The sequence below is a fragment of the Calliopsis andreniformis genome, chromosome 2, assembly GCF_051401765.1.
Source record: "Calliopsis andreniformis isolate RMS-2024a chromosome 2, iyCalAndr_principal, whole genome shotgun sequence".
NCBI lineage: Eukaryota > Metazoa > Arthropoda > Insecta > Hymenoptera > Andrenidae > Calliopsis > Calliopsis andreniformis.
This window is the reverse complement of record NC_135063.1, coordinates 116,693-142,039: the sequence shown is the minus strand read 5'-3', so window position 1 is coordinate 142,039 and position 25,347 is coordinate 116,693. Positions and strand designations below refer to the sequence as shown.

General features: G+C 35.3%; 2 protein-coding genes and 1 long non-coding RNA gene across 9 annotated transcripts in view; 1 reads left to right on the top strand and 2 right to left on the bottom strand.

Moving 5' to 3' along the window:
• Positions 1-25,347, bottom strand: part of Wdr81 (WD repeat domain 81) — a 74,854-nt gene that overhangs the window by 7,341 nt on the left and 42,166 nt on the right. Inside the window, exons 4-16 of one of the 7 annotated variants that reach the window (XM_076392811.1) lie at positions 19,489-19,651; positions 19,029-19,397; positions 7,500-7,700; positions 7,090-7,235; positions 5,993-6,180; positions 3,742-4,301; positions 2,976-3,397; positions 2,493-2,786; positions 2,270-2,415; positions 2,024-2,197; positions 1,562-1,927; positions 601-794; positions 261-526 (exon numbers count right to left, since the gene is read on the bottom strand). In XM_076392811.1, coding sequence (XP_076248926.1) covers positions 261-526; positions 601-794; positions 1,562-1,927; positions 2,024-2,197; positions 2,270-2,415; positions 2,493-2,786; positions 2,976-3,397; positions 3,742-4,301; positions 5,993-6,180; positions 7,090-7,235; positions 7,500-7,700; positions 19,029-19,397; positions 19,489-19,651 — 3,489 coding nt within the window. Of the gene's footprint in view, positions 1-260; positions 527-600; positions 795-1,561; positions 2,198-2,269; positions 2,416-2,492; positions 2,787-2,975; positions 3,398-3,741; positions 4,302-5,992; positions 6,181-7,089; positions 7,236-7,499; positions 7,701-19,028; positions 19,398-19,488; positions 19,652-25,347 lie in introns of all 7 variants that reach the window. The other 6 variants (XM_076392809.1, XM_076392808.1, XM_076392807.1 and 3 more) reach the window with 6 other exon arrangements.
• LOC143188503 (uncharacterized) lies at positions 11,684-12,473 on the top strand. The gene is made up of 3 exons (XR_013003534.1): positions 11,684-11,848; positions 12,110-12,235; positions 12,370-12,473. It is a non-coding gene; the product is annotated as an uncharacterized LOC143188503 (long non-coding RNA).
• Positions 13,360-14,129, bottom strand: LOC143188505 (uncharacterized). Its single transcript, XM_076392817.1, has 7 exons — positions 14,056-14,129; positions 13,990-14,014; positions 13,933-13,947; positions 13,846-13,863; positions 13,672-13,759; positions 13,431-13,589; positions 13,360-13,367 (listed from the first exon to the last, which is right to left on the bottom strand). The coding sequence occupies exons 1-7, from the start codon at positions 14,127-14,129 to the stop codon at positions 13,360-13,362; spliced, it is 387 nt and encodes a 128-aa protein (XP_076248932.1).

The following is a 25,347-nucleotide window of genomic DNA, read 5'->3' as shown; positions in this document are numbered from 1 at the left end:
TATATGTCAGAGAGGTGCGGAAATCCAAAAATGTCTCTTGATATTCTCGAGAATCTTCGATATTTTATATTCAAATTTTCTAAAAAGCTTCAATTCTTGGAAATCCAGTATATTCTAAATAGTTTTGGCAATTTCGACTCTTTTCGACTTCTTTCGAGAATTCTGAGCAAATTCCTGTTCTTAACCTGACCCACGTTCCTGCACACCTCTGACATATTACACATGTCGATTATCGTACTATATCAATCCTATAAAATTACCTGCAAAGATATTCATTTGTAATGTTATCATTTTTCAAATTTCCCTCGACATTAAATGATTTATCAAACGCTAAGAACAATCGTTGAATAAGTACAGTCAAATAATTCTTCGTAACAATGTTACCCAATCGTGAACTAAATATGAATATCGTCTCTAAATATTTCTCAGCTAATACGTTGCGCGCAGTTGTACCTGCAGGAAATGTAAATTTTATAGATGATAATATTCGAACTGTTGGATATAATATTGTTTTCACAATTGGTTCCTGTAATTAAAGTTTTCATTAAACTAGATTTTGTCAATGTTTCAGAAATCTTCATATAGAATTTTTCTACAAACAACTTTGTGGAATTTTACATTCAATACATCCATTAATGTCGCATCAGTCATACAAAAAACAATATGATTTAACAAAGTCAAACAAGAAATGAGTCCACCTTCCAAATTCTGAGTTAATTTTCTTTTGCAAAGAGCTAAGAGTTCAACCATGTGTGCAAAGTATTGCAATATTATAATTTGTTCTCCGTATAAACCTACGAATAGATTTATTAATTTTAGATGAATGCAGACTTACTAATATTGGAAAAGAGATTTTCTAATCCTTCGATATTATAAAGATATTATCGCCTGCTGATTATTGCCCTCTCCTTTTCGCATGTAACAAGATGTAGTAGCATCATTAAGTATATTACAACTAATACTTATTTTCAGTTTCAGGGGTTACATCTAAATAGATGTAAATAGAATAGTTTCTAAATAGAAGTCCCCCAGAAAACTTCCAAGCTTGACAATTTGAAAAAAAAGAAAAAGAATTATCAATGAAAATAATGCCAAATGTTTTTCCACTACATACATCTCTTAACTGTATCATTCTAAATTTTATAGAAGAATATTATTAATTGAAGAAAATATTGCAGTCGACAGATGTTCTTTTTAATGTTTAAAAAAAAACCTATTTCCGAGCCGTATGTAGCATAAATGTCAATTACTGTGACCCCTTTTATTTTCGTATATCACAAGATATAGCACTATTAAAGTGAAAATATTTGCGCTTTTTTTAATCAAATTAAGCATTTTTAGTTTCCATAGCGTGAATGACGGATGACGTAAATTTTCATCTCGATATTTTTGAGTATATTAGGGAATTGGATCACACGAAAGTGGAGTATTTGGAGTTTCAAAAATCAAAAGTAATGATTCAGATAGAATAGTGGTTTAACAAGGAAATACCCTAGTGAATCCTTAAGCAGATTTATAATATCGGAGAATTAGTAAATCTGTAGATCCTAAATAAATTTACCTGCAATGGTTGCGAGACAATCCAACACTTTTACAGCATTGCGGTCACCAACCAAAATATTCTTACGCAAACCTTGCATAAGCAAGGTAGTATCGACTACTGTTAAATTTTCTTTTCCAGTATAACACAACGCAAGCATTCTCAATAGGTTTCGAGATAGGTAGCGAGCTGTCAGCACAGGACCAAGTCGATGAGACAACCACACAATGGAACCAGCACTCATTTCTGAACTCGTGCATTCGTTTAACACAGACTTTTGGTAAATATGATCTTCAGGAAGATCCTCAGGCATTGTAGTGTCATCCGCAGAAATTTTTGCCTCCACCATAGAAGAACTTTCTTGGAACATGTGATGCGAACCTGTGACTGCATCACAAGTATTATTAAATGGCAGTGCTTCGTTGCAGGTTTTATTACTTGTTAAAGTATAATCGTGAACATTGAATTCTGTCATTGATATACTTGGAGAAGTTGCGCTTGGCAAAAAAATTGTTGGTGATTGAACTGATCGTGGCGAAAGTTTGTTCCCCTCTTCGAATAAGTCATGACTCAAATTTAAATTCAAATCTTTTTGGAAATTCGTATCGACATTGGGACAAGTCCAAGAATTGTCTTGTTCGTTCATTGTAAACACTTCTGAAACGAATGAAATCAGAATAAGAACAGGCTAGAACACATTGCAAAGTGTAAGTAAATGGTTTTAATCACCTTCGGTTTCATTATTTGTTGGATAATCACAATTCGCAGGTCCAGGCGACAAGGAAATATTGAGTTCAGAATCTGCGGAAGAATCCTCATCTAAAGGTGACAAAATTCCTTCACCTTCGTTACCAATTTCATTCAAGTTACAACTTCTGAACAGAAAAAAGGAAAAGTAATCGATATATTGATTCATAGTTTTGGAAAACAAAAGGATAGAGTAGTTAGTTACTTTAGATTTCCTGTTTTGTGATTACGAGCTGAAGATCCTTGCGCATAATCTCTGTACCTACCAACAGCTTCTACGAGAGGCGCAATAAAATTATCCAGAAATTGTCTTAAACCGAGTCTAACCATAAGTTTCAGCAAAAAATTTCTGTGATATAAACGAGTAGTTCTAAACTTTACGAGTAATCCCGAAGGAAGCATGTCAGCGTGTAGCGAATTGTCCATAAAAGAGCCATTTTCATATAACTTCATAATAGAGGAAAGAAACACGTCTGCGGTTTCTTTGGAACCTAGCGTTCTGTAATAATGAGTCCCGCTGTAGAAATATTATATAAGTATAAAAGAATAAGGAAATCGAAAGAAAGAAATTAAAAGAAGTCAAAAGAATATTTAAATGAAAAAAAAGAAATTGAAAAAAAAAATCGAAAGAAATCGAAAGAACAAAATCAAAAGAAAGACTACCAAAAATTTGTACTGATCAACTTACTTAGCAATAGGATCGAACAAGTACCATACACCCAAAACAGCGCAATAAGATTCTTCCATAATTTGCTGTATATGCGGCACAATCAATTCCAAGCTGACTTCTTTCGCAATATCAGTACGAAACAATAAATATTCTATTTCCCTAGCAATCGCTTTCACCTTGCATTCACTGATTTTACACAGGAACTTAATCTTCGTTTTAAGCAAAAAGTCTAGGTCATCTTCAGCCTTCATTACAAAATCTAGTTCACGTACTAAGCAATTATAATCCTGTAACATTTCCACGATATTGTACAAATACTTGCAGTACTTCGAAAATGGGAACAAATTCCCGAAAAGTATTGGTTGCAAAAACTGATGAGCAGACGGTGGCGGTAAACCCATTTGCGTGATAGTTGGATAGCGAAAAAGCGTGTCAGTAGTCTGGAAAGTCATTAGAAAAATCTCAAAAATTACTTGACAAAGAATATAGCCGAATAAACATGATAAAAGTGAGTAAAAAGTAAAACATGTTTAAATCAATAAGTCTTAATTTGGTGTGTGTGTGTATGTGTGTGTGTGTGTGTGCGCGCGCGCGCGCATTTGTTTGTGTGTATGCGTGTGTGTGTGTGTGGGGGGGGGGCTACACTATCATGAAAAGTATTCCTCGAAAGTTCTTTCAACCGATATGTGGTGCGTTTAACTTGGTACACTTTATTATGCTTTTATTATAGTTATTGAATTATATTCTTTTCGATTAAACAATATTTGCTTAAAATGAAACTCACTTCCATATTAATTGTGCTGTGACTTTTTGGAACAATGTTAATCTGCAGCAACAAATTTACTGCATTCCTCACACACTTCGGCAAATTATTTTCCGACATTTTCAAAGCACTTAAACACGTGTCAAGCCTCTTTGAGAACGAAACTTTTTCGTTATTCAGAGTCGCTCGAAATTTACTGGACAAAAATATCTCCACTATCAAGCAGCCAAGTATCTGCTGCTCCTTAAGACGCCCACCGGCTACAATTTGCTTGTAATTTGCATATGGTTCGTGCAGCTCAATCTCTGGCTTGTAAATCTGAGAGCTCGATTTTTTTATAAATGTGTGCATAGTTTCCACTTGTGTAATAGCTGCGATGGGATTATAATCCTTCGGAAGCGTTATCGTTTGGTTTACGGGTTTCTCTTCAGCAGAGAGTAAGGAACCTCGAGAACGACTCAATAATCGACTTAAAACCAAGGATGATGGTTTGGATGAGTTCGAAATTGATAAATCTTCTTCTTCGAACCCGGAACTGTGTTCGTCATCGTCACTTCCTCTGCTTCCAAACTGATCGTTTTCTGTATCCAATGGAAACTATTTTACTATGGATTTCATGAGCTTTGTAAATACATGGTAGATTAATATAGTATTTCTCGAAGGCTTTTTTTTTACAGGCGAGTCAGAGATATTTAAAGATGTGGTAATTTTTTAAGGAAACTAATTTTGTTTTGTATTTTAACAACTTTTTAAAGTAAATTGTTTTCACTTATAAACTGGATTTACATAGGTCCGTTCCATTCTCGTTCCGTTCCGATCCGATCCGAATTGACAATATGAAGTATCATTCCCTTGCTTTTGAATGAAGCAGTTTACACTGAATCCGTTCTGTTTCATCCCTATCAGGTTCCATCGGACCTCATTAAAAGTTAAATATTGTTGGCAATGATTCTCTGTTTTTTCACTGAAGCTCACAGAAGCCCGCTTGAAACCGGTTCAATGGAACCACCTTTCTTATAACACTGCGGGGTTCTTAGGCCGAAACCTTTTGGACGATCCACTGCGAGGGTCCTAGATATTAGTTGTAAAAATAAGGACAACAGTAGGTCATTCGGTAATCAAAATCCTAATGTATATATTTTGTATTAAATCTTCATGAACGTGTCATTAACGAATTGCTGGTGCTTCTTAAATAAAAATTATACCAAAGATGATATAATTCTGACTACTTTTAGAGATGTAAGGATCTGTATTTCTTTCCAAAAACAACTGAAACGTTCGGATCCGTCCATAACCATAAGTAATCAAGCAAATCACTGGATGGAATGAAACGAAATAAAACAGAACAGATCCTCTGTAAACAGACCTATAGCGTTCTTGAGTTACCCCCATGTTTGTAGACCCAAATATTACAGGCACAATTCCTCTACTTTCACATCTAGTGTTTTTTTTCGAGAATTCCTTCTCAAGTAATGATTTGAGAAATCACAGTATCTTTTTGAAAAATTGAATGGACTGCCGATTTTTATGCAAATATGTAGAAAATATAATATATAATATATAACAAGTATACATTTTAATATTTTAAAGGATGGCAGGATACACAAGGGTAAAGAGGGTATACTAAATTGAATCACAGAATATCTTATGAGATGGTATCCGATCTCTTTTCGTTTTGCAGTAATAATGCGTTAAAGTTAGCTTTGTTTTGAAACGAAGAATAGCTCGTGCATATAGCTGAGACAAACACATTGAAAGAGTCTATTAACCTAGAGCATTCGGTTACTTGAGCAGGTTGTGTTTGTTTCAAAAGGCCTTTAACGCGTGTTAAGACCTCAGAGATACAAGTTCTTCAAAGGAACCCCTATTATAAACTGTTTTGCTTTCTCGTTTATTGGATTATTTTGAACAGCTGACTGCTGGCAATATTTTGATCTACTTTTTAGCTTCATGTCTTACATACTTTCATTTTTACAAGCATTTTCATTTTTTAAAGCTTTATAAAAATTAAATCATAAAAGACACAACAATGTGTTTTTTTCTTCTGTTTCTCTCCCCAATATATCTACAAAATTACAAAATCTTCTGATTATTAGTTTACACCATAGAATATTAAATTATACAATATTAAAACGTATACTTGCTACACACTGTATATAATTACACTTTCTGTTTACATTTTAAATTTCGGGCCAGTTTTTGCACTAGATCCCTACACTTTGTTTTGCATAAACTTCCGCGGTCTATTGATAATTTAGTACAAGATACATACTATATTTAGAAATTGAAAAGGAAGATCGCAACCGAGGTGGAATTTTGCACCAATAAGGTGAAGGTGTAATTTTCTGTGGATGCGGCTGCGTGAAAAGTTGAACGACACCTGAATGCGTTAAACTAGTATGATTATCGACAAGTTGTAAGCAAACATTCTTTGATTTAACTGCTGCTGATCCAGACAACCTAAAAATAGAAAAACTAATTAACACTCATTGCATTTTTCTGTTTTGCTAAAAAGTAACTTTAATTAAAAATCTGTCTAAAAAACTACACTCTCTCTCTTAAAAAAATTGGCAACCCGGTTGCATTACTTTCCCGACATTAAACAGTTAGCTTACAGTCAGAAGAGTGCATTTTGTTGAATATTTTCGCACTAAACGTGTTTTTGCTAGGATTGTAGTTTAACTAAAGGAGCAATAGTGTATACAAGTATGATATAATATTATCTATAGTATCTCGTATTGCAAAAAGAAAAATCCAAGACGCTACAATTATTTATTCATAGAAATTTGTGACAAACAACACACACATGTTCAGGTAACCGCACCAAAAAGCCAAATCATTTGCAATTTTAATGGTACCAATACCCCCTATACAAGAATTAGTATACCAAATTTCACGAAATTCCGATAACCCAGTTCAGAAATATACAGTTAAATATACACGGTGTTTCTGAACAGCACGGGATAAATGTAAGCGGTGTTTGTATAGACCAAAATAAGACGAAACTAGAGAATAACAATTTCGCGTTTGACGCTTCGTTTATTACTTCTAAGTGTTTAAAAATCTAGGAGAAAGCACCAGAAATTAGCCATTTCGCCAAACGCGAAATTGTTATTCTCGAGTTTCGTCTTATTTTGGTCTATAGAAACACCGCTTACATTTATTCCGTACTATTCAGAAACACTTTGTTTGCAGCACGCACGCACCACGTGCACACGCACTAAATACTTTGACCCATTACAATACTTTCTCTCTGTTATTATATTATAACAGTCGGGAAAATAAAAATATTAAACTTTAGTTCGAAGCTAACAATTTGATCAATTACGATTTTTTCTAAATAAATATTTTGGAGCGATTAAACTGTACTTGTAACCAAAAGTTAAATCGATCCAGTGGTGTAATCTTTCGGATACGTATAAGCTTTCCAAAGTCTCTCTGTGCTTTTCGATAAAATCTTCTGGTGATGTTGCCCAGGCAGGAATCTCTAAATCTGGCAAATCTTCATGGATAGACTGCAAAGAGAAAGTTTTATGTTTTTATTTAAATATTTTGTGTATAATAGACAAAAGTGATGAATATCACTATGAGGAATGAAACTAGAATTCTAGATGACAATGTTTTAAATTACTTATAACTAACAATTTTTTTCCATTAATGTATCTGAATAAAAAAGAACAAAGTGACAAAATAGGTTCAATTACTAACCTAAAGTTTATATGTTACGTTATCAAACTAAATGATTCTAGTTTGGCTTCTCACAGCAGTGTCAACAATACCTTGAAAACTGTGGGGTCTGAGAAAAACTGTGGTATACACTCATCTGGGCTCCAGTCATGTAGCCTTTGTATGGACGCAGGATATTCTCCTGGAACCCATTTAGGTCGAACATGTTTGCAAAGAACAGATTTACTGTAACGACGTGCGAGATAAACATAATATGTGATCTCCGACAGAACATCCGATACATGATGTCCCACCTACAAATATTGCCGGTTACGTAAATATTTTATTTCACAATATTTTTAGTTTATACCCAACTATAAAATCATTTTAAAATACTTCAATTTATTTCGAACCATTGGATTCGAATAAAAGTAAACTGATAATACATAAACAATGTTGCAAATTCGAATCCTTCAAATATTACAAAATATTTACAAGGAAACATTGCGAGGCATAAATCTCCGATTTTTATGAAACTTGGCAGAATTATAGAGTAACTGAAAATATTCGTCACGTATTTTTTTATCGGCTCTAATTCATGTTAAAAGGGTGCAAACTACCCTCAAAGTTGGAGGTGAAAAACAAATTTTGTTTAATATCTCGAACACTATTGCGTGTAGCGAGATCGTGTAAAATATTTTTGAATGATAGATCTACCTATTAGAAAAACCTCTCAGAAGAATACTTTACCGAGGTTCTAGGGTAAGAGCCGTGGAGTTCATCACAGTCCTCTTACCAAAAGGCATAGCTTTCCCCACTCCGTGGCCAGATCCTTTAGGAACAATATTCTTATTCTTTGGCAATACGACGTCGGGCCACTTGCCTTCTCTAAACACTCACTCTTCTCCCAAACAGTTATACGACACCCGATAACTGGGAGGCCCAACTTAGCCATTAGCCATCGGTCGCTAACAGGACTGTTTAGTCTCCTGCACCCCATTCAACTACGTGCAGGCTAAGACTCTATCATAAATTACTTAACCCTTTCACGGCGGAACGCTCAGAAATGTATTGCGCTCCAAGCAGCCGGATCCACACTGTCGCAGCTCATATTCGTCGTCCATGTATCCATGATCGAGGCAAAATTTATGGATAATTGTATTTGATTATATAAAAAAATCTCTGCACAAGAAACGTGTGCTGCTAGCGTGTCGAAAACAAACGACTTAATGGGCATTATTGGGCAGCTACTGATAAAAGCGGACGACGCCAAAAGGCGCTGTTCGCTTGGAGAGAGCATCTATAGCTGAGCGCCAAAAGGCGCTGTTCGCCGCGAAAGGGTTAAAGGCTCATCGTCGTTCGGCCATTAAAAATACGTTGACGCTAACATACCTATGTAAACAGTTTTTGAAAATACCAATTAGTTTAAAAAGTATATTAAAAAATAGTATATTTTCGTTGTTTTCACTGACTAAACGTTAATCGATCGTTCCACAAAGTATCCGAATACTATGAACTTAAACACAAAATATGAATAAAATAGAATTTTGAATTTTTACGTTATAAACAGAATAATAATATTCCTAGATAAACTACATTTTGTGCGAAATTGGACCCTGAAATGAGTGACTTTAAGAAAAAGATATATCTTCATAATGTTTTCGTCATTATATTATGATACATATTGTTTACTGTTTATTAAATGTATAAATAATAACATTGCTGATGAATACTCGCAGTCTCACATTTGTTGCAAACAGTACGAGAGGTTTAGTGTCAGTGACCTTTGCATAGATGAAAATGTAGCAAGTAAAGATGGTTTATAAATCATTTTCCATAAATAATTATTATTTACCATGTGCAAGCAATTAGAGTTTCTCTACAAAATGTGGTTTAATCGAAGAAAATAAAGTCCGATAGCCGAATTCGAATAGGTACTTATTCATAATCTGCAAGTCCTGGGTTCAAACACTATCGATAGGTTTTTATTTGTTTTTCTTTTTCAATTTTTATTTTAAATAATTATAATTTTCATATACTCTTTCATAGATTGGGATTATCTTGTAATAGAAATAATTAACCTTGTTTAAAATATGTTTCAAGCTGTCTTGATTTGTGGAGTCAGAACCGAAAAATATCCTTCCATCCGTGTAACGACACCGGATGATTCTCCCATCAAAATTCAGGACAGCTCTACACATTTTTTAAAGAAGATTAATTTTTTTTATTACAAAACAGTCCTCATCTATAAAAAGGTGTATGAACATTAGAATTACTTAACATAAAAATTGGAAAAAAAAAGAAATATTCTGCGATTCGAACTTAGAATCTACAAGTTATGAGTCAATGCTTCCCCGTACACGACTATCGAACTTTCTTATGGGCTTCTTAAATTAAACAACACTTACTGTCGAAACTCAAATTATTTGCACGTGGTAAATAATAATTATTGATGAGAAATGATTTATAAATCATCTTTATTTGCTATATTATCATCTATACGATGACCACCCACATCTAGAGACGCGGTAGCGTCTCGACGCCAAATACATGAAGTAACACCCTGTATATCTACGCATATATGTCGACTATTTCTGTTGTGTATTTTTACTCGAAAATCGGCTATTCCTACCTTACCTGAAACTTATTTCATTAATATGTCATCATACGGGCAATATTTTCTAAAAAAATCATTTTTCTTATGTATACCGCATCTGAACTTTCCAATAAGACCAATGTTGGAATCGCTTAAAATAAGAGATCCAACGGGGGTCCGGATAAGGTGAGATGGAGGGAATACAAAAGAAACGAAGACACAAGTTTTAATCTTTGTCGGCCCTTAAAAGGGCTTTTGAGCGACGTTTATTGAAACTCTATGTTTCTGGGGGCTGGGTGTTGGCTCCGGTCCTCGTCGGTTCGGGTGGTCGTCGGTGGATCGGAGGGCCCTGGCTGGTGGTGACGCCGGTGCTCCCCTTAGCGACGTTGGCGTCTGAAAAAGAGAGATAGCGGCGGAACCGCGGCGGTAAGCAAGAGTGGAAGTCTAGCTATACCAAAGATTCCCGACTCCAGGCTGCGCTCGCGAGTCTATTTGGAGGGGATAGCAATACCTTGCCTGTAACGCAAAGGTAATGCAGTGGACTGTATTATCGACTCTTCTTCTGGTGCGAAGAAGAAGTCGATGAGCGAGTGACTAGAGAGGAGGAGGGACCTCTTCTCTTCGCCTTGCACCTTTTGAAAAGGTTCGTTTCGTACGAATCCAAGTAACTTAGGGATTCGTGAGCGGAGGGACACGCTATAACCAGCGAATTGCTGGTCCTGGAGGCTGAGGACGGCCAGAGGCTCCGCGACTCCGTTCACCTTACCGTGTGCTTCTATTCGTCACACGGGGGTTGCCTCTAAACGGGGTGGCAGAGCACGAGTAACGCAGAGGTGATAGGCACGTACGTTATCTCTCTCTGTTGTAACCCGTCTCTCAGGGATCCAACAGGCAGCGGCCTTTGTTGCTCCGAGACGAAAACGAGACTTAGAGAATCAGGGCAGGCCCCGATTCCAAGAGTGCAAATCTCGTTCAATTGTCTCCTAAGACAAACCAGGTGCTCTTTCGTACGTAGTATACGTACGAATCGAGCAGGGCTTCCTAGTTTGTCGGCGACAGAGGTTCAGCTTTTGAGAGCTAGTGAGATTTCAAGTGTCTGGTAACCAAACTACTTGAAATCCGAAGGCTGTCTAGCTGAGATGCGCTTGACTACCGGTCGCACTGACTGTGTCAAGCTTGATTGTCGTAAGACGACTGGGGCGAGAGCCGCGCGTGCTCCGCGAAGCGGAAGACGTGCCAAATTTTACCACTACGCGGCGCTCACAAATTATCTTTTATTTCGTGCTAATGTAGTACGATGTACTCTCTCTCTCCTTCAGGCTCCGATGTCCCCACTCGACATCGAGCCTGGAGTTCAAAACCGTTGCTCGACAACGCTTACTTTGTTTGAACTTCAATTTTGACGATAAAAACAAGTCATACGACAGCTGATCGTGTTTTGCTGCTAGGACAACGGATGCTCCAACCGAAGGCAACCTTCGGTCGGTCACGTATACCAACAAATTACGAATCTCGCGGACGAGCCAAATGCCCGTTATATAACCGCTTTTTAAACAACCAAATTCAATAAAATCGGTCAACCTATAACAGATATCGCAGTATCATATCAGGGATCAGTCGAAAATTGTACGATTTCTCTTCTGATTCTTCTTCTTCGCCTTTTCGTTCTCCTTCAGGCAAATTTTCGTCAACATAATACGTATACTCGTTACGCGTACACATTCAACCAAAAGGAACTAACCATGTTTCGTTCGTCGACTCTCGAGATCATTCGACACGGCTCGGCGGCCGTCATTGGAAAGAGAACCTACCAAGTGTTGAATGACATTTCGGACGCACCGGCATGGAAGTTATTTGTAGCTGAAGGTTATAATAGAATGGAGAAGCATCCTCATTCGCACTAGTTTTTGAAAATTTATGCCATGCTTGTGCGAAATGTAACAAATTGCTGCCAGAATTCTCATTTAAAACATCATTTGCTTGTTTTAATTTAAGTTTGTAATTAACTAGTTGATACATTTATCGTATGTGATTCTTCATTATATTTGTTGGCTTCATTATTAATTAATTATTAAGCTGTCGCATGATGAAACGAACATATTTTCAACAAATTATACGTATATACAGGTGTATGTGCAGTTAAATTAAATAATAGTTTGCTCAGAGAAGTTGTTTGCAGTTACCCTGATGGTCCTGCGTGTCTTTTTCGGATCTGCAATTGCCTAAATTATTATTAGTAAATCGGCTAACTTTGTAAGTGACATTTACATTTACTTATCTGTAGTAGGTTATAGAACTATACAGAAATTTCAGTTTGTAATTAACTACTTGATAAATTTATTCTTCTGTGATAGTGTTTATTACAAACTTCTCGTCTTTTATTTCAGCTTTCAAATAAAGTAAAATAAATAATAGTTTGCTCAGAGAAGTTGTTTGCAGTTTTCCTGATTGGTCCTATGTGTCTTTTTCACATCTGTTTGCAATTGCCTAAATTATTATTAGTCAATCGGCTAATAAATTTATCTTCTGTGATGTAACAGAAATTTCAAATATTAATATAATAAATATTTAAAGATAAATATTTAAAATAAAAATGTATGGTTATTACAACAAATATTAATGCCTCACTTGCCATTTTTGCAATAAATTTATAATCAAGCACATTTCTGGAAAAAACGCCTATTGAATGAATTACCACGTGTCTTTCAATGCATGATTTATTTTTTTATTATTTGGACGTACTTGGATACTATTTTAGAGTAAAGTATATGTCCCAGTTAATCATAGGTTTGTTCTTTATGTTTGCACTGGCTGAACTGAAAAAAACTTCAATCTAGATGGTCCTGATGATTTTAAATACTATTGGCACAATTTATGTAAGAATAAAACCGTAGCAATGAGTAGGGATTTCGGCGGTAGAAGTTTAATGGTGTGGGCTGCGTTTAGCTATAATTCAAAAACACCAATATACAAAATTTGTACGAGAATGAACGCAGAAAAATACATGGACCTATTAGAAGACACTTTAATTTGCTTCATCGAAGAAAATCATGACGACAACGTTATTTTTCAACAATATAACGTAGCAATACACAATGCTAAGAAGACTCAGGAGTGGTTTAGGCAAAAGAATTTGCAACTAATGAACTGGCCGTCACGCTTCCCCGATCTAAACCCAATAGAGAATTTATGGGAATCCTATCACGAGCAATATATAAAAATGGGAAGAAGTATAACAACATTAAAGAGTTAGAAAACGCAGCAAGATATGAGTGGAATCATATCCATGAAACAACGTTGCAAAAATTAGTTTGTAGTATGGAAAATAGAATATTTGAAGTGATTAAATGTAACGCTGGAAGTACTAAATACTAATATTATAAACCTACTTTTTTGTTCGAATTTTTTATTAGACTGTTCTTATAAACTGTGTGATATTTTTAATTGCTGTGGACACGGCCGCGATAGTGGCTCTTTGTTAACAACTCCAGGGCCGCGCTCTGGGCCCGTAAGGCGTTGCCCTGGGTTCTAATTGCCTTTAATATGAGCCACTCCTTCTTCTGTGACCTGTATCGTACGCCGCTCCTGCTATGCTGGGGTACGTGTTCTGCAATTAGTAAAAACAAATTTATTAGTAAAATGTTTTCCTAAAAGTATGCAACTCTTTAAAATGTGTTTTATGTATTTACTGTCTCTGATAGGAGATCCTTTCTCTGGCGGTCGTCGTGACGGCGCACAGTGGGATAAACGGCTGAAGTTTGTGCCAAAATCAAAGAACTTTTGACAGGAAAGAGATAAATTGATGATTTTTTTTTAAATTGAAGCTGAATAATTGCAAGTTAAAGGAAACATAGAGAGATCACGATACGAATATTATTTATCTTCAAAAATTTGAGTTAAACATAGAGAATTTTCATAAAATTTTGGTTTTTTTAGTATCATGTCTAAACGAGTTTAGCTTGTTTCTTTTAGTAGATAGTTAGATAGTTTCTTTTTAGAAACAATACATTGTTTCTTATAGATTTTGTCACGCTGATTTCAAATCCGTTCGCAAAATTTATCTAGCACTTCACGATTTTGAGAAAAAGTGTTTTAATTGACAAAATTTGATTAAACTTAGCTTTTCGTTGAAATAGTTTAATAACATGTTAATTTAGATATGTATGTATACTATATTTGTACACTTTAAATGTAACTTAAAGGATGAAATACTCTTAAACATCGACATTGGTGAAAAAGACAAACAATTATATTTCGTCGGCGCTTGACTCCTCGCTGTTGCTGCCAACAAAAAAAACATGACAGCACATTCCCGACAAAATAATCTCAGAAATAAAATGCTGAATACATTTAATCGTGCAATATATTTAACAGATCCAAAAATATCGCTAGAATTAATAGAAAATCGTTTAAACTTATTTAAAGAACGTCCTATATCACCTGAAATTAGAAAATCGTTGATGAGAGGTAAGATAGAAAGGATACACACTTACGTTATTTTGAACACAAATATAAGCCAGATTATTCAAAAATTTATATTTATTTTAAATTATTTCACAGCCAAATATGAACCGAAAGTGCTGTTGGCAGCAACAGCGAGGAGTCAAGCGCCGACGAAATATAATTGTCTTTTTCACCAATGTCGATGTTTAAGAGTATTTAAGTTACATTAAGTTACATCCTTTAAGTTACATTTAAAGTGTACAAATATAGTATACATACATATCTAAATTAACATGTTATTAAACTATTACAACGAAAAGCTAAATGTAATCAGATTTTGTCAATTAAAACAATTATTCTTAAAATCCTGAAGTGCTAAATAAATTTTGCGAACGGATTTGAAATCAGCGTGACAAAATCTATAAGAAACGATGTATTGCATATCAAAAAATAAACTCGTTTAGACATGATACTAAAAAAACCAAAATTTTATGAAAATTCTCTATGCTTAACTCAAATTTTTGAAGGTAAATAATATTCGTATTATGATCTCTCTATTTTTCCTTTAATCTGCAATTATTCAGCTTCAATTTATCTCTTTCTTATCAAAAGTTCTTTGATTTTGACACAAACTTCAGCCGTTTATCCCACTGTGCAGAGTCGGTCGGCGCCGGCGGCGGCGGTAACTGCGGCGGTGGCGTATTAAATATGTCCTCGTCGAACGTAATATCTATATTTGGAAAAATAAATTTAATTTGTGCATAAATTTGTATAATTTAATGTTCTGATGTCTGTCTTTTTAAGGTTAATAAAAAAAACTTACCGTCTCCCAGCAGCATTTTCTCGTTATCATCGCATTTCTACAAAAATTAGCAATTAATTAAAAATTAATTAAAAAAGATCAAGTTCAAAGGGTAGGGACACTTCTTAATTCAAAAGAAATTGTGATAAGAAAAGTATTAACTTACATTATTTGTTGCTACCATCTTAGATAAAAACGGATCACAGGTGCGAAATTGACAAAGGAACGTTATCCTTTGGATATCCTTGCACTTCACATTTCAGTAAATATCGATTTATCGAAATTCTTCATTACGTTTATTGTCATATAAAGCTAATTATACGAAGGCTTTTCACACGTTTAAATTTACAGTACGTAAATTTAAAATAACGTTTGTTTGTATTTCTACGTTAGATTTAGCTGTAAGTATGCTTCGTAAAACAAAAGATACTGAAATTCTGAATAGATCACAGGATTTCTTCAAACAATTGTTAGAATGCTCATTAAAAAAAGTATAATATAAATTGAGCAACCATATCAGTAGCTGTTCTAATAAAGTGTATACTGAAAAAGTTGGTTATTCTCATGGTTGTTACATCAACCCTAAACTATGTAAGTTCAATTTCTTAGCCTTGGATATTTTGGCACCTCACTTTCCAGATTTACGAAATTTGAAAAGAATAATATACAGAATAGTGAATATTTATAAACAATTACATTACATAATTTAGATAAAGCTTTAAACGATAGTGACCTTGAAACATTTCAAGGAATAACACTGCACGAATAACACTGCTTGAACGAAGGAGAGATTATATCTCGATATTATTTAGCATTTAAAGCTTTCGCTAAGCGGTCTATGGTCACACCACGCATCCCATGCGTTTTCTGCGAGAAACTCTGTTTTGAAAGGGAGGCTCTTCAGTTTGATATTTATAAAAGAACATGTAAGGGAAATGTAATGCAAACATTGTTAAATCATGTTGGATACAAAGGTGGTGATACAAGTTTTATTTGCCGATATTGTTACGATAAAATTCGCAAGGATTTCATACCACCAAGATATATTTTAAATAACCTTGATACACGTTCAGTTCTAGAAATAGCAGTGTTGAATGAGTTCGAACGAATTCTCATTCAAAGAGCTAGACCGTTTCAAGCGATTGTAAAAATGGGTACAGTAACGCATAAAAATATGCCACATAAACATATGTTTCCAAAAATAAAGGGAAAAATACGCTAACAATCAGCTACACGATGCAGCCGAGTCTATTACTTCTCTTTGTGATTATGAAATTCTTATTAAGAATGCAGTACAACATGAAATAACAACGGTATTAAGATGTGTAACGTGTAATTATACAAGTACTACTATCAGTACAAATTGTGTGGTACACCTTGCATTGCCCAAGATATTAAAAAAAAATTATTTGAATTTCAAGACATAATAAAACATAATTTCACAAGATGGATAAATCTGACAGATCCTTGAAATAATTGTGATAGTTCAAATTCAAACATAATGAAGAAGGACAATATAACTGCTTCGAAACAAATTGTTATTGCAAAATTACTTTTGTTCGATCACAATAGTAGCGGAACAACGAAAGTGGAAAATTTCTGCATCAAAGCAATACCTACTCCTAAACTACAAATGGGAGATCACTGTTATAAACTTAAGGCAGCTAATTTCCACTACGATAAAAGTATTGCCGATGGTCATTCCACGAGTATGGTAAGGGGTAAAGGTACAACGTAGATATCCGTTGATGATTTACGAGTAGAAAAACAAGCTTGGCCATGAAATGCTAAAAATTCATATATATTTTTCTTCGAAAACTGTTAATTGTGGTTGTTATTACAGTTAAATGTTAAATACGTTCAGCACCGAAGGCTGCTTTAGCGCCATAAGCTGCTTCGCGCACCATGTATTCTACACAAGGTACTATACATATAATATAATACATATTATAAGACAGTTCATGGTTGTTGATGATCTTTGTAAAAAGAAGTGAGATTCCCACAAAAAACTTCCAGAAAGTAAGCAAATTGTGCCAAGTACATGAAAAAGTCGGGGACGAAAAGGGGTACCATAACAAAAATAGAATAACCCACAAAAAAATAGAAAATTACAATATAAAAAGATATGTGAAATCAACATGAGCTGCAAGTACATATGATAAGAATCACGAAAAAATAGAAGATAATAATTACAATATAAAAAACGATGTGAAATCAAAATGTGTTGCAAGTACATAAATGTGCTTTCCAGCAGCGTGTAAAGGCGACAATGTATAATACAATGTAAGATTCGGTGCTTTCCAACTGCGCTTAATAAGATGACATCACTACATATACACAGCTAAAATGCTGTGTTCAATAGTGCTACGCCCAAACTCTAATGACACTCATGTAAAATGACTGTTCTGCACTCTGGGGTGAAATAAAGAAACTAAATAGCGTTTAAGCTGCAAATTGAGATTGTGCAACACTGTCCCGTACAATGTAGGATCGTGTTCGATGGCTGGGAAGCACTCAATTCTTAAAGAATAAGTAGCATATTTCCATCGCAGTATGCCAAAAATGCACTCGATACATTTCATTACTCATATCGCGCACACTTTAGTAATACGAAGATAAAATGTAACATCTAGAAATTTGCCTAGATGTCCGCGGCCTGGAAGTCAAATACTTGGCGTGGCCAGGCAAGGTCAAACTAAACACTACAAACTAATAAAAGTGTACGCAATGTGTCAAAGCTCTATTTAAACTGATGAATTAGCTGTACGCCTGTGAAAGGCAAGGTATTGATGTCGATGAATGATCTTACAATTATTTAAAAAGACAACATAATAAAAATGTACTCATATTGTAACACAATTTAAATTGATACATTATCTGATATTCTGCAAGAGGGAAGGTGTCGGTGTCAATGAATGGGCTTAGAATGATTTAAAAACACAGAATAATGAAAATGTTGTAATTATTGTCTTCTATTTTTTCGTGATTCTTATCATATGTACTTGCAGCTCATGTTGATTTCACATATCTTTTTATATTGTAATTTTCTATTCTTTTGCTGGGTATTCAATTTTTTGTGGTTGAATCTATTGTACTGTTTGCAAAGAGTGCGAGACATTACGAGGATGTACTAGCAGTGTTATTATTTACATATTTAATAAAGAATAAAGAATGTATATCATAGTATAATGATGATAGCATTATAAGGATATATGTTTTTCATAAAGCCACCCGTCTCAGGGCTCAAATTGGTGAAACGATCGATCAATATTTAATCAGCGAAAATAAGAAAAATATACTACTTGTCAAAAACAAACTAGTATTTTCAAAACTTACTACAAAACTTACATAAGTGAATTCGTCGTTCAAAAATACGCAATCGCCCCATTTACACAATTTCGCTACACGCAATAGTGTTCGACATATTAAACAAAATTTGTTTTCCATTTTCAACTTTGAGGGTGGTTTTCACTCTTTTAACATGAATTAGAGCCGATAGAAAAATACGTGACGAATATTTTCATAAAGTTTCATAACTGCAAAGTTTCATAAAAATCGGAGATTTACGCTTTGTAATGTTCCCTTGTAGATATTTCATAATATTTGAAGGAGATTCGAATTTGCAACATTATTTATGTATTGTCAGTTTACTTTCCTTGTTAGTCTAATTTTAAGTAACAGAAATAAAGAATTTCAGACTGATTTCATACCTATGAAATGCAATGTTATGATCATAACTTATCTCTAAATAACATAAACCTATTTCTAATAAAGATCTCAATAAAAATTTCCAATACGTACTTCTACAGATTGCGAATCAAATGTTAAATCCAATTGTCTGTCACCTTTATTCAGGCGAAACTTGGATTTCGTTAAATCTCTCCAATTACCGCCACATCTTGACGTAAAATCTGTGACCCAAGGCATAACGTGATGACAACTTGGATCTCCATACCTTCTACCAGCCATATTATTCAATGCAGTTAAATAATCATAATTACTAATACTGTGGTGCACCCAAAGCTCGCACAGTCTCTCAATATTAGAATTTCCTTCTAGGAATGCATCAACAGCTTTCTTATGACTGCTTTGACTTTTATTTGCTATTTCTTCTTTGTAGACTTCATTCTTGTGCTTTATGTATATATTGTCGTCTAATTTCGGTATAACCTACCAACAAAGTACACAAAACTTATAAGAATATTATTAAGCTAAATGAAGGAAAAATGTAAATGTGTTATAGAAAGGGCAAGATATTAACCTGAATAGTGAAATTGTCTAAAAGTAGTATGTCACTGAGTACAATGTCACCTAAAACTAGGCCTCGATCATGTATATCTCTGTACAACTGCAATAACTGGTATATTAGAAATAATGGTTTTCCATGCGTCATGTTCAAAGCTGCAGGACTGTACATTACGCACCTTTAATAATAAGAAATAATTGCAGTAAAAGTAAGGATTAAAAACTGTTAAGGTAAAAGTTTTTCAAGTCATTACAGGAACCGAAATAATGTTATAACTTAATGAATAGAATGGTTATACTTAACCTACTAGCTATATTTGATTAATCTTCTGATTAGACTTTATGTATTTACCATTTTAACATTTTACGATTTTACGAAAAATGGTAAAATCGCAAACTTGCAAAATTGCAAAATAATAAATCATTAAAATGGTAAGGTCATAGAATTGTAAAATGATAATTGAGTAAAATGGTAAAACGGTAAAATTGTGAAGTTGCAAAGTCGCAAAGTCGCCTTAATTGTGAACAATCTGCAACATCAGTATTTAACAATTTTTGTTACTGCAAAGCCAACAATTATATCGATTCCAGAACCGTTTTGGAACCGACATACCTAGAACCGAGAAAGCAAGAGTTGTGTAACCGATATACAGGGTGTTTCCAAACCTGTGGAATATCTGTGAAACATGTTTGGAAACATTTAGTTTCAAATTTTGACTCTCCTGGTTTTTTACATCCCCTGGCGTGCGTGCGTGCGTGCGTGCAAAAACACGTTTAGTGCGAAAATATTCACCAAAATGGAATCTTCTGACAGTAAGCTAACCGCTCAATGTCTGGAAAGTAACGCAACCGGGTTGCCAATTTTTTTAGTTATAAGTTATTTTATATTGCGTACGATGATACTTTCTTTAAAGGCCTAAGGTTGTCATGTGACTTTTCAAGATTGCTCTATCAGTATCTGTTGCTGTTACAGTTAGTGTTTGTTACAGGAATAGTACTACCATTAATGAAGTATAGATCCAACATATTTTTCTGTCCTAGGCAAACAGGTCTCCAGAGCCCCGATTTTCATATCACTCTCGACGTTATCGATTCAGTCAGAAAATTTGGCTTTTTTTCGGTAATATTTCAAACGTAAACTACTTTTAATCTTGACACTGTATCTACTGCTCATGGTCAAGGTTGCCACTCACTAACGATCGCCCTAGTTGGGCGCATATTTATTTTCAGTACCGTTTCAGTTGTCGCTATAACCCGAATGATCGACAACCAAAAGCCGATTAATAGGCTATTGGTCGATAATGTTAGAAAAGTTGAAGTCAACGAATGCTCGTGTGGGTCATGTGATTTCGTTTTTCGCGTTTCCCCCTCTTAAGGGAAATTCTGCCTTAAGACAAGGTTAAGGAGGGCCATCCTGATAAGGGTATCCCCTCGACTAGAATTTTTATCGAAATACGGCATTATTGTATGAGCAGCCGTCGTGACTAGCTCATTACGAGGAATAAATACGAACGTCTCTTCTAAGTTATAACCGCTCACAGATTCATTTACTTCACTGCTCACAACGGCTAATTCTGATTTTCTTTACAATAAAGTGTTAAGATTACTTTATAAAAATAGATTATATAACTTATCTTATTAATACATTTGAATAAATAAGTAATTGCTTGCTTCTAGAAATTGTTAACACAAGAATTATGCAAACAACTCATAATTATACTTTTTATAAAAATATTAGTAAAAATGAAAAACGGTAGAAATAATAGTTGTATTTTTTGTACAAAAATAATTATATAGTATTTTCAAGCATGACAAGTATTTAAACAATTTCCTTATACATATTTAGCAGAGCTATCTTTTCATTTAATGATTGATTTTAGATTCTATCGTTTTAAATTAATGACATTGATTGCAAAAAAAATCAGGGTCATAAAAAAAGTCCCCTTCGATTAATTTCAGGAGAACTTCCGTAAAGAAGTAACAATATCATGGTCAAGAAAGTTTAGCTTCCACTGTGTGAATAGAAATCGATCGTTGAAGAGAAAAGATGGACAACTATGAACTATTCCATTCCAAAATAAGGGAACGATACTTTTTAACATTGGCACTGATCGTACCGATCCGTCATAGAAGCGTACATACATTTGTATATGCATGGATATATTATTCAGGAAGACACAATATTCTCCCGAAGAGTTTTCTCCAGGGTAGCGACTGATGTAGAAAAGATAACGAAGGGATTACGGATGCTTTGGCAATTAAGCAAAGATTACATGTTTCATAAAAACTTGAGACCGCTCTGAGGTTATAGCCATCTATAGCTTTGGCAGCGACCAGGGCATACGAGACAGGATCTATTGCAGACGCATACACAACACACTGCGCCTTGTCTAGAGAATCTTCTACCGCGAATAATATCACATAACCTAACTCTCATTCAACGATACATAACGTATTTGAATAACCCTTGCGTTATCGAGGTAAGTGATACATAATTATAATCACGTTCAATATAACCTCACATTTATATAATCACACATAATAGAACTTCATATTACCTTATGATTTTATTAATATTTAACCAGATTAGAATAGATATCAATATTGTATTAACGTTAGGATTAGAATAAGCTTTTATTGAATAAATTATTGTTAAGAGGGATATAGCCTTGGATTTCAACTCCTTAACCACACGCCACACGAACCCCTACCTTTTCGTCCGTTAGAAAGCCGCTCTTCCATGGACAGCGTAGCATCGCTTTAGGGACGTTACACTAAACTGCGGATGTTTATGCAGGATTAATATGCAAAAAGCATTTTGTATATTTTACTGTATAAAGTATAATATTAAAAATTATCTGAGGTCATTCCCTATGCAAATTATCTTTGTAAAAAGAAGTGAGATCCTATCAAAAAACTTCAAAACAGTAAAAAAATTACACCAAGTACATGAAAAAGTCGGTACTGTGTCACAAAAAGATGTGAAATCGAAATGAACTGCAAGTACATAAAGGTGCTTTCCAGCAATATGCAAAGGCGACACTATGTAACGTAATGTAAAATTCGGTGCTTTCCAACTACGCTTAAGATGACACAACTATGCACATCTGTGTTCAAGTTGGCGTGGCCAGGCAAGGTTAAGGTATCGATGAATAAGAATCATTTAGAAATTACAAACTAATGAAAGTGTACGCAATGTATTAAAACTTTAATTAAATTGATGAGTTAGTTGCACGTCTGTGAAAGGCAAGGTATTGATGTCGATAAATGGCCTTTAGAAATATTTTAAAATGCAACATAGTGAAAATCTACTCATATTGTCAGAGTTTTAAATTCACAAATTATCTGAAAACCTGCGAGAGAAGGTATGGTACTGATGATCTGAGAATACCTTGCCTGGCCACGTCAAGTTGAATACAGCATTTTAGCTGTGCATAGTTGTGTCATCTTAAGCATAGTTGGAAAGCACCAAATATTACATTACGTTACACAGTGTTGCCTTTGCACGTTGCTGGAAAGCACCTTTATGTACTTGCAGTTCATTTCGATTTCACATCTTTTTGCGACACAGTACTGACCTTTTCATGTACTTGGCGTAATTTTTTTACTTTTTTGATGTTTCTTGGTAGGATAATAAATAGTACAAAACTATAAGAGAGATCGAAAGACCAGAATATTTGTTGTTATGCCGGACAACGCCCATCCGTAACATAGTTGCGTCAATTCAAGAACGTTCTGGATAGGCATGTGTAACAACCAGTTGTGATTTCGACTATGAAGCAATCAAGTTTTGATAGACATTTTTCCTTTTACATTTAATAAATAATAAGTGAAAATTAGATCTGAGCAGTGACAGTGATATAAACCCCTAACTCATAATCCTAACCTCAAATCCTCGCGCCAGCGACACACAACGCGCATGGGCACACACAACAGGACGCTTCCCATTACACATGCGCACAAAATCAGTATATAGGCTTTGGGATATGGGTAATTGTAGCAAGCCTATTAAACTGCTGTTACCGACTTACATGGGCAGAATTAACGACACTATCTTTCGTTGGGTATCTAACGTTGGGTAAAATAATGCTATGTATTTTCGTACCGTGCTGTGCACGCGTCGAGTGCCGGAGAGAGAACTCTTCTCCTTGCTTCCCACTCTCTTGCGTACTTCGCGCATGCGCGTGGCGTCGCCTGTAGCGAGGGGCCCACAAGTTGTGGGGGATATATCCCTTGTTACTCGAGCTGAGGACCAGGGGGCGACACATTCGCCCAGAAGGGAGAGAAACCAAAGAGTGTTACGCAAATTACGTTTGAAATAAATTTTATTACAAGTTAAACAAATTCTCTCGTTGAAAATCTTTATTTCACCCACACCCGGTAGGTAAAGTGGTATTTGACACCACAAAGTACGTCGCCAGAGCGACATCTTATGGCGTTCAGTGGAACACACATTGATGACAGGATGACGACTGGATGATGACAGTACGAGCCAATCAACAAGCAACGCTCTCTATTCGCCGGCGCAAACACTACCAAACGCATGCGCCAAAACCTCGGAACCAATTGGGAGCATGTATCCTGCAGTGACTCCTGAACGCGCAGACGCAAGACCCCCCCCCAATCGAGGACAGTCATTGAGGCCAAAAGAGGGAAGCAATCTTCCCGTATAAATAAGGCAGCGCCAACACCACAGACAGACAGATAGGGATAGAAGTAGTACGCAGCGTAGTTTTCTCCGAACTCCAACCATAACATCTAAATCTATACCAAGGCAGCTTTAACCAGCTCCTTGGTTCCTTCGATCTAGGCAGTTTTAGCCAGATTCTGGATCACTCCTAACCGAGGTAGCTTTAACCAGCTCCTGGGTTCCTCCAAATCGAGACAGCTTTAACTAGCTCCTTGATTACCGGCCGAGGCAGCTTTATATAGAACCTCGCGACAATCAGTTCATAGATTAATAAGAATCTATCTCATCAAAGACTGAAGTTTGAAGAATAGAACTAAGTACCTTAGTAGTGTAAAACATTTAGGTTAATAAATCATTTCATGTTTTATTTTAAAAGAGAAATCATAGTCTATGAAACTTAATTAAAAGCAATTTGTGTGTCGTGCGTGCGTGCGTACGTGTGTGTGTGTGTGTGTGTGTGGCCTATGGCCTTTATGCGTAATACGCCGCGAGCGATGAGCGATGAGCGATTGTGAGTCGTCATTAGGCAGTCGAACGAGATCTTCCTGACGTACAAGACCTTTTTCTCCTACAAACTGAGAAGTGGGATCAACATTCAACGCATAGCCAGTTTTTCTTTTCAAAATTTTATATTGTTCGCTGTAGTAAACAGCGTATGGTTCGCACCTGCTATTGTGCAGAAATTAATGCGTGTATCCGCGACTGTGGAACCTATTTTGCTGGTCTTGTTGACGACTCGTGAATGCGGTGATTGCGACGGTGACGTAATTCGAAATTATCGACAGTTTCCGATTATCGTCTTAAGTGCAGCGCTGTTGTTATAATTGTCTTCTGATTCGTGAAACTTTGTGTTTGCTGGATTTGTGGCAGCTTTGTGTGAACGGAAGTGATATCGTATTGTCTTTATTGTGATCGCCAGAATGCATAAGGTACCACAGGATATCTTAAACGAATTCATAGTTGCAAGTCTGAAAGAAATTTGACGACTTATTGAACAGCCCACCTTTGAAACAAAAGCCGAATTGGTAATTCGGATATTATCTGTTGGAGAGGGTGTTTGGCGAGTAGCTGTTCAAAAATTGAGGAATAGTACGCCACCGAATCAATCCACCGTTACATAATACGGGTGCATTAGTGAAAGAAACAACGTCGGATTCTGGGGAAAGTTATGCAGCTACAGGTCTG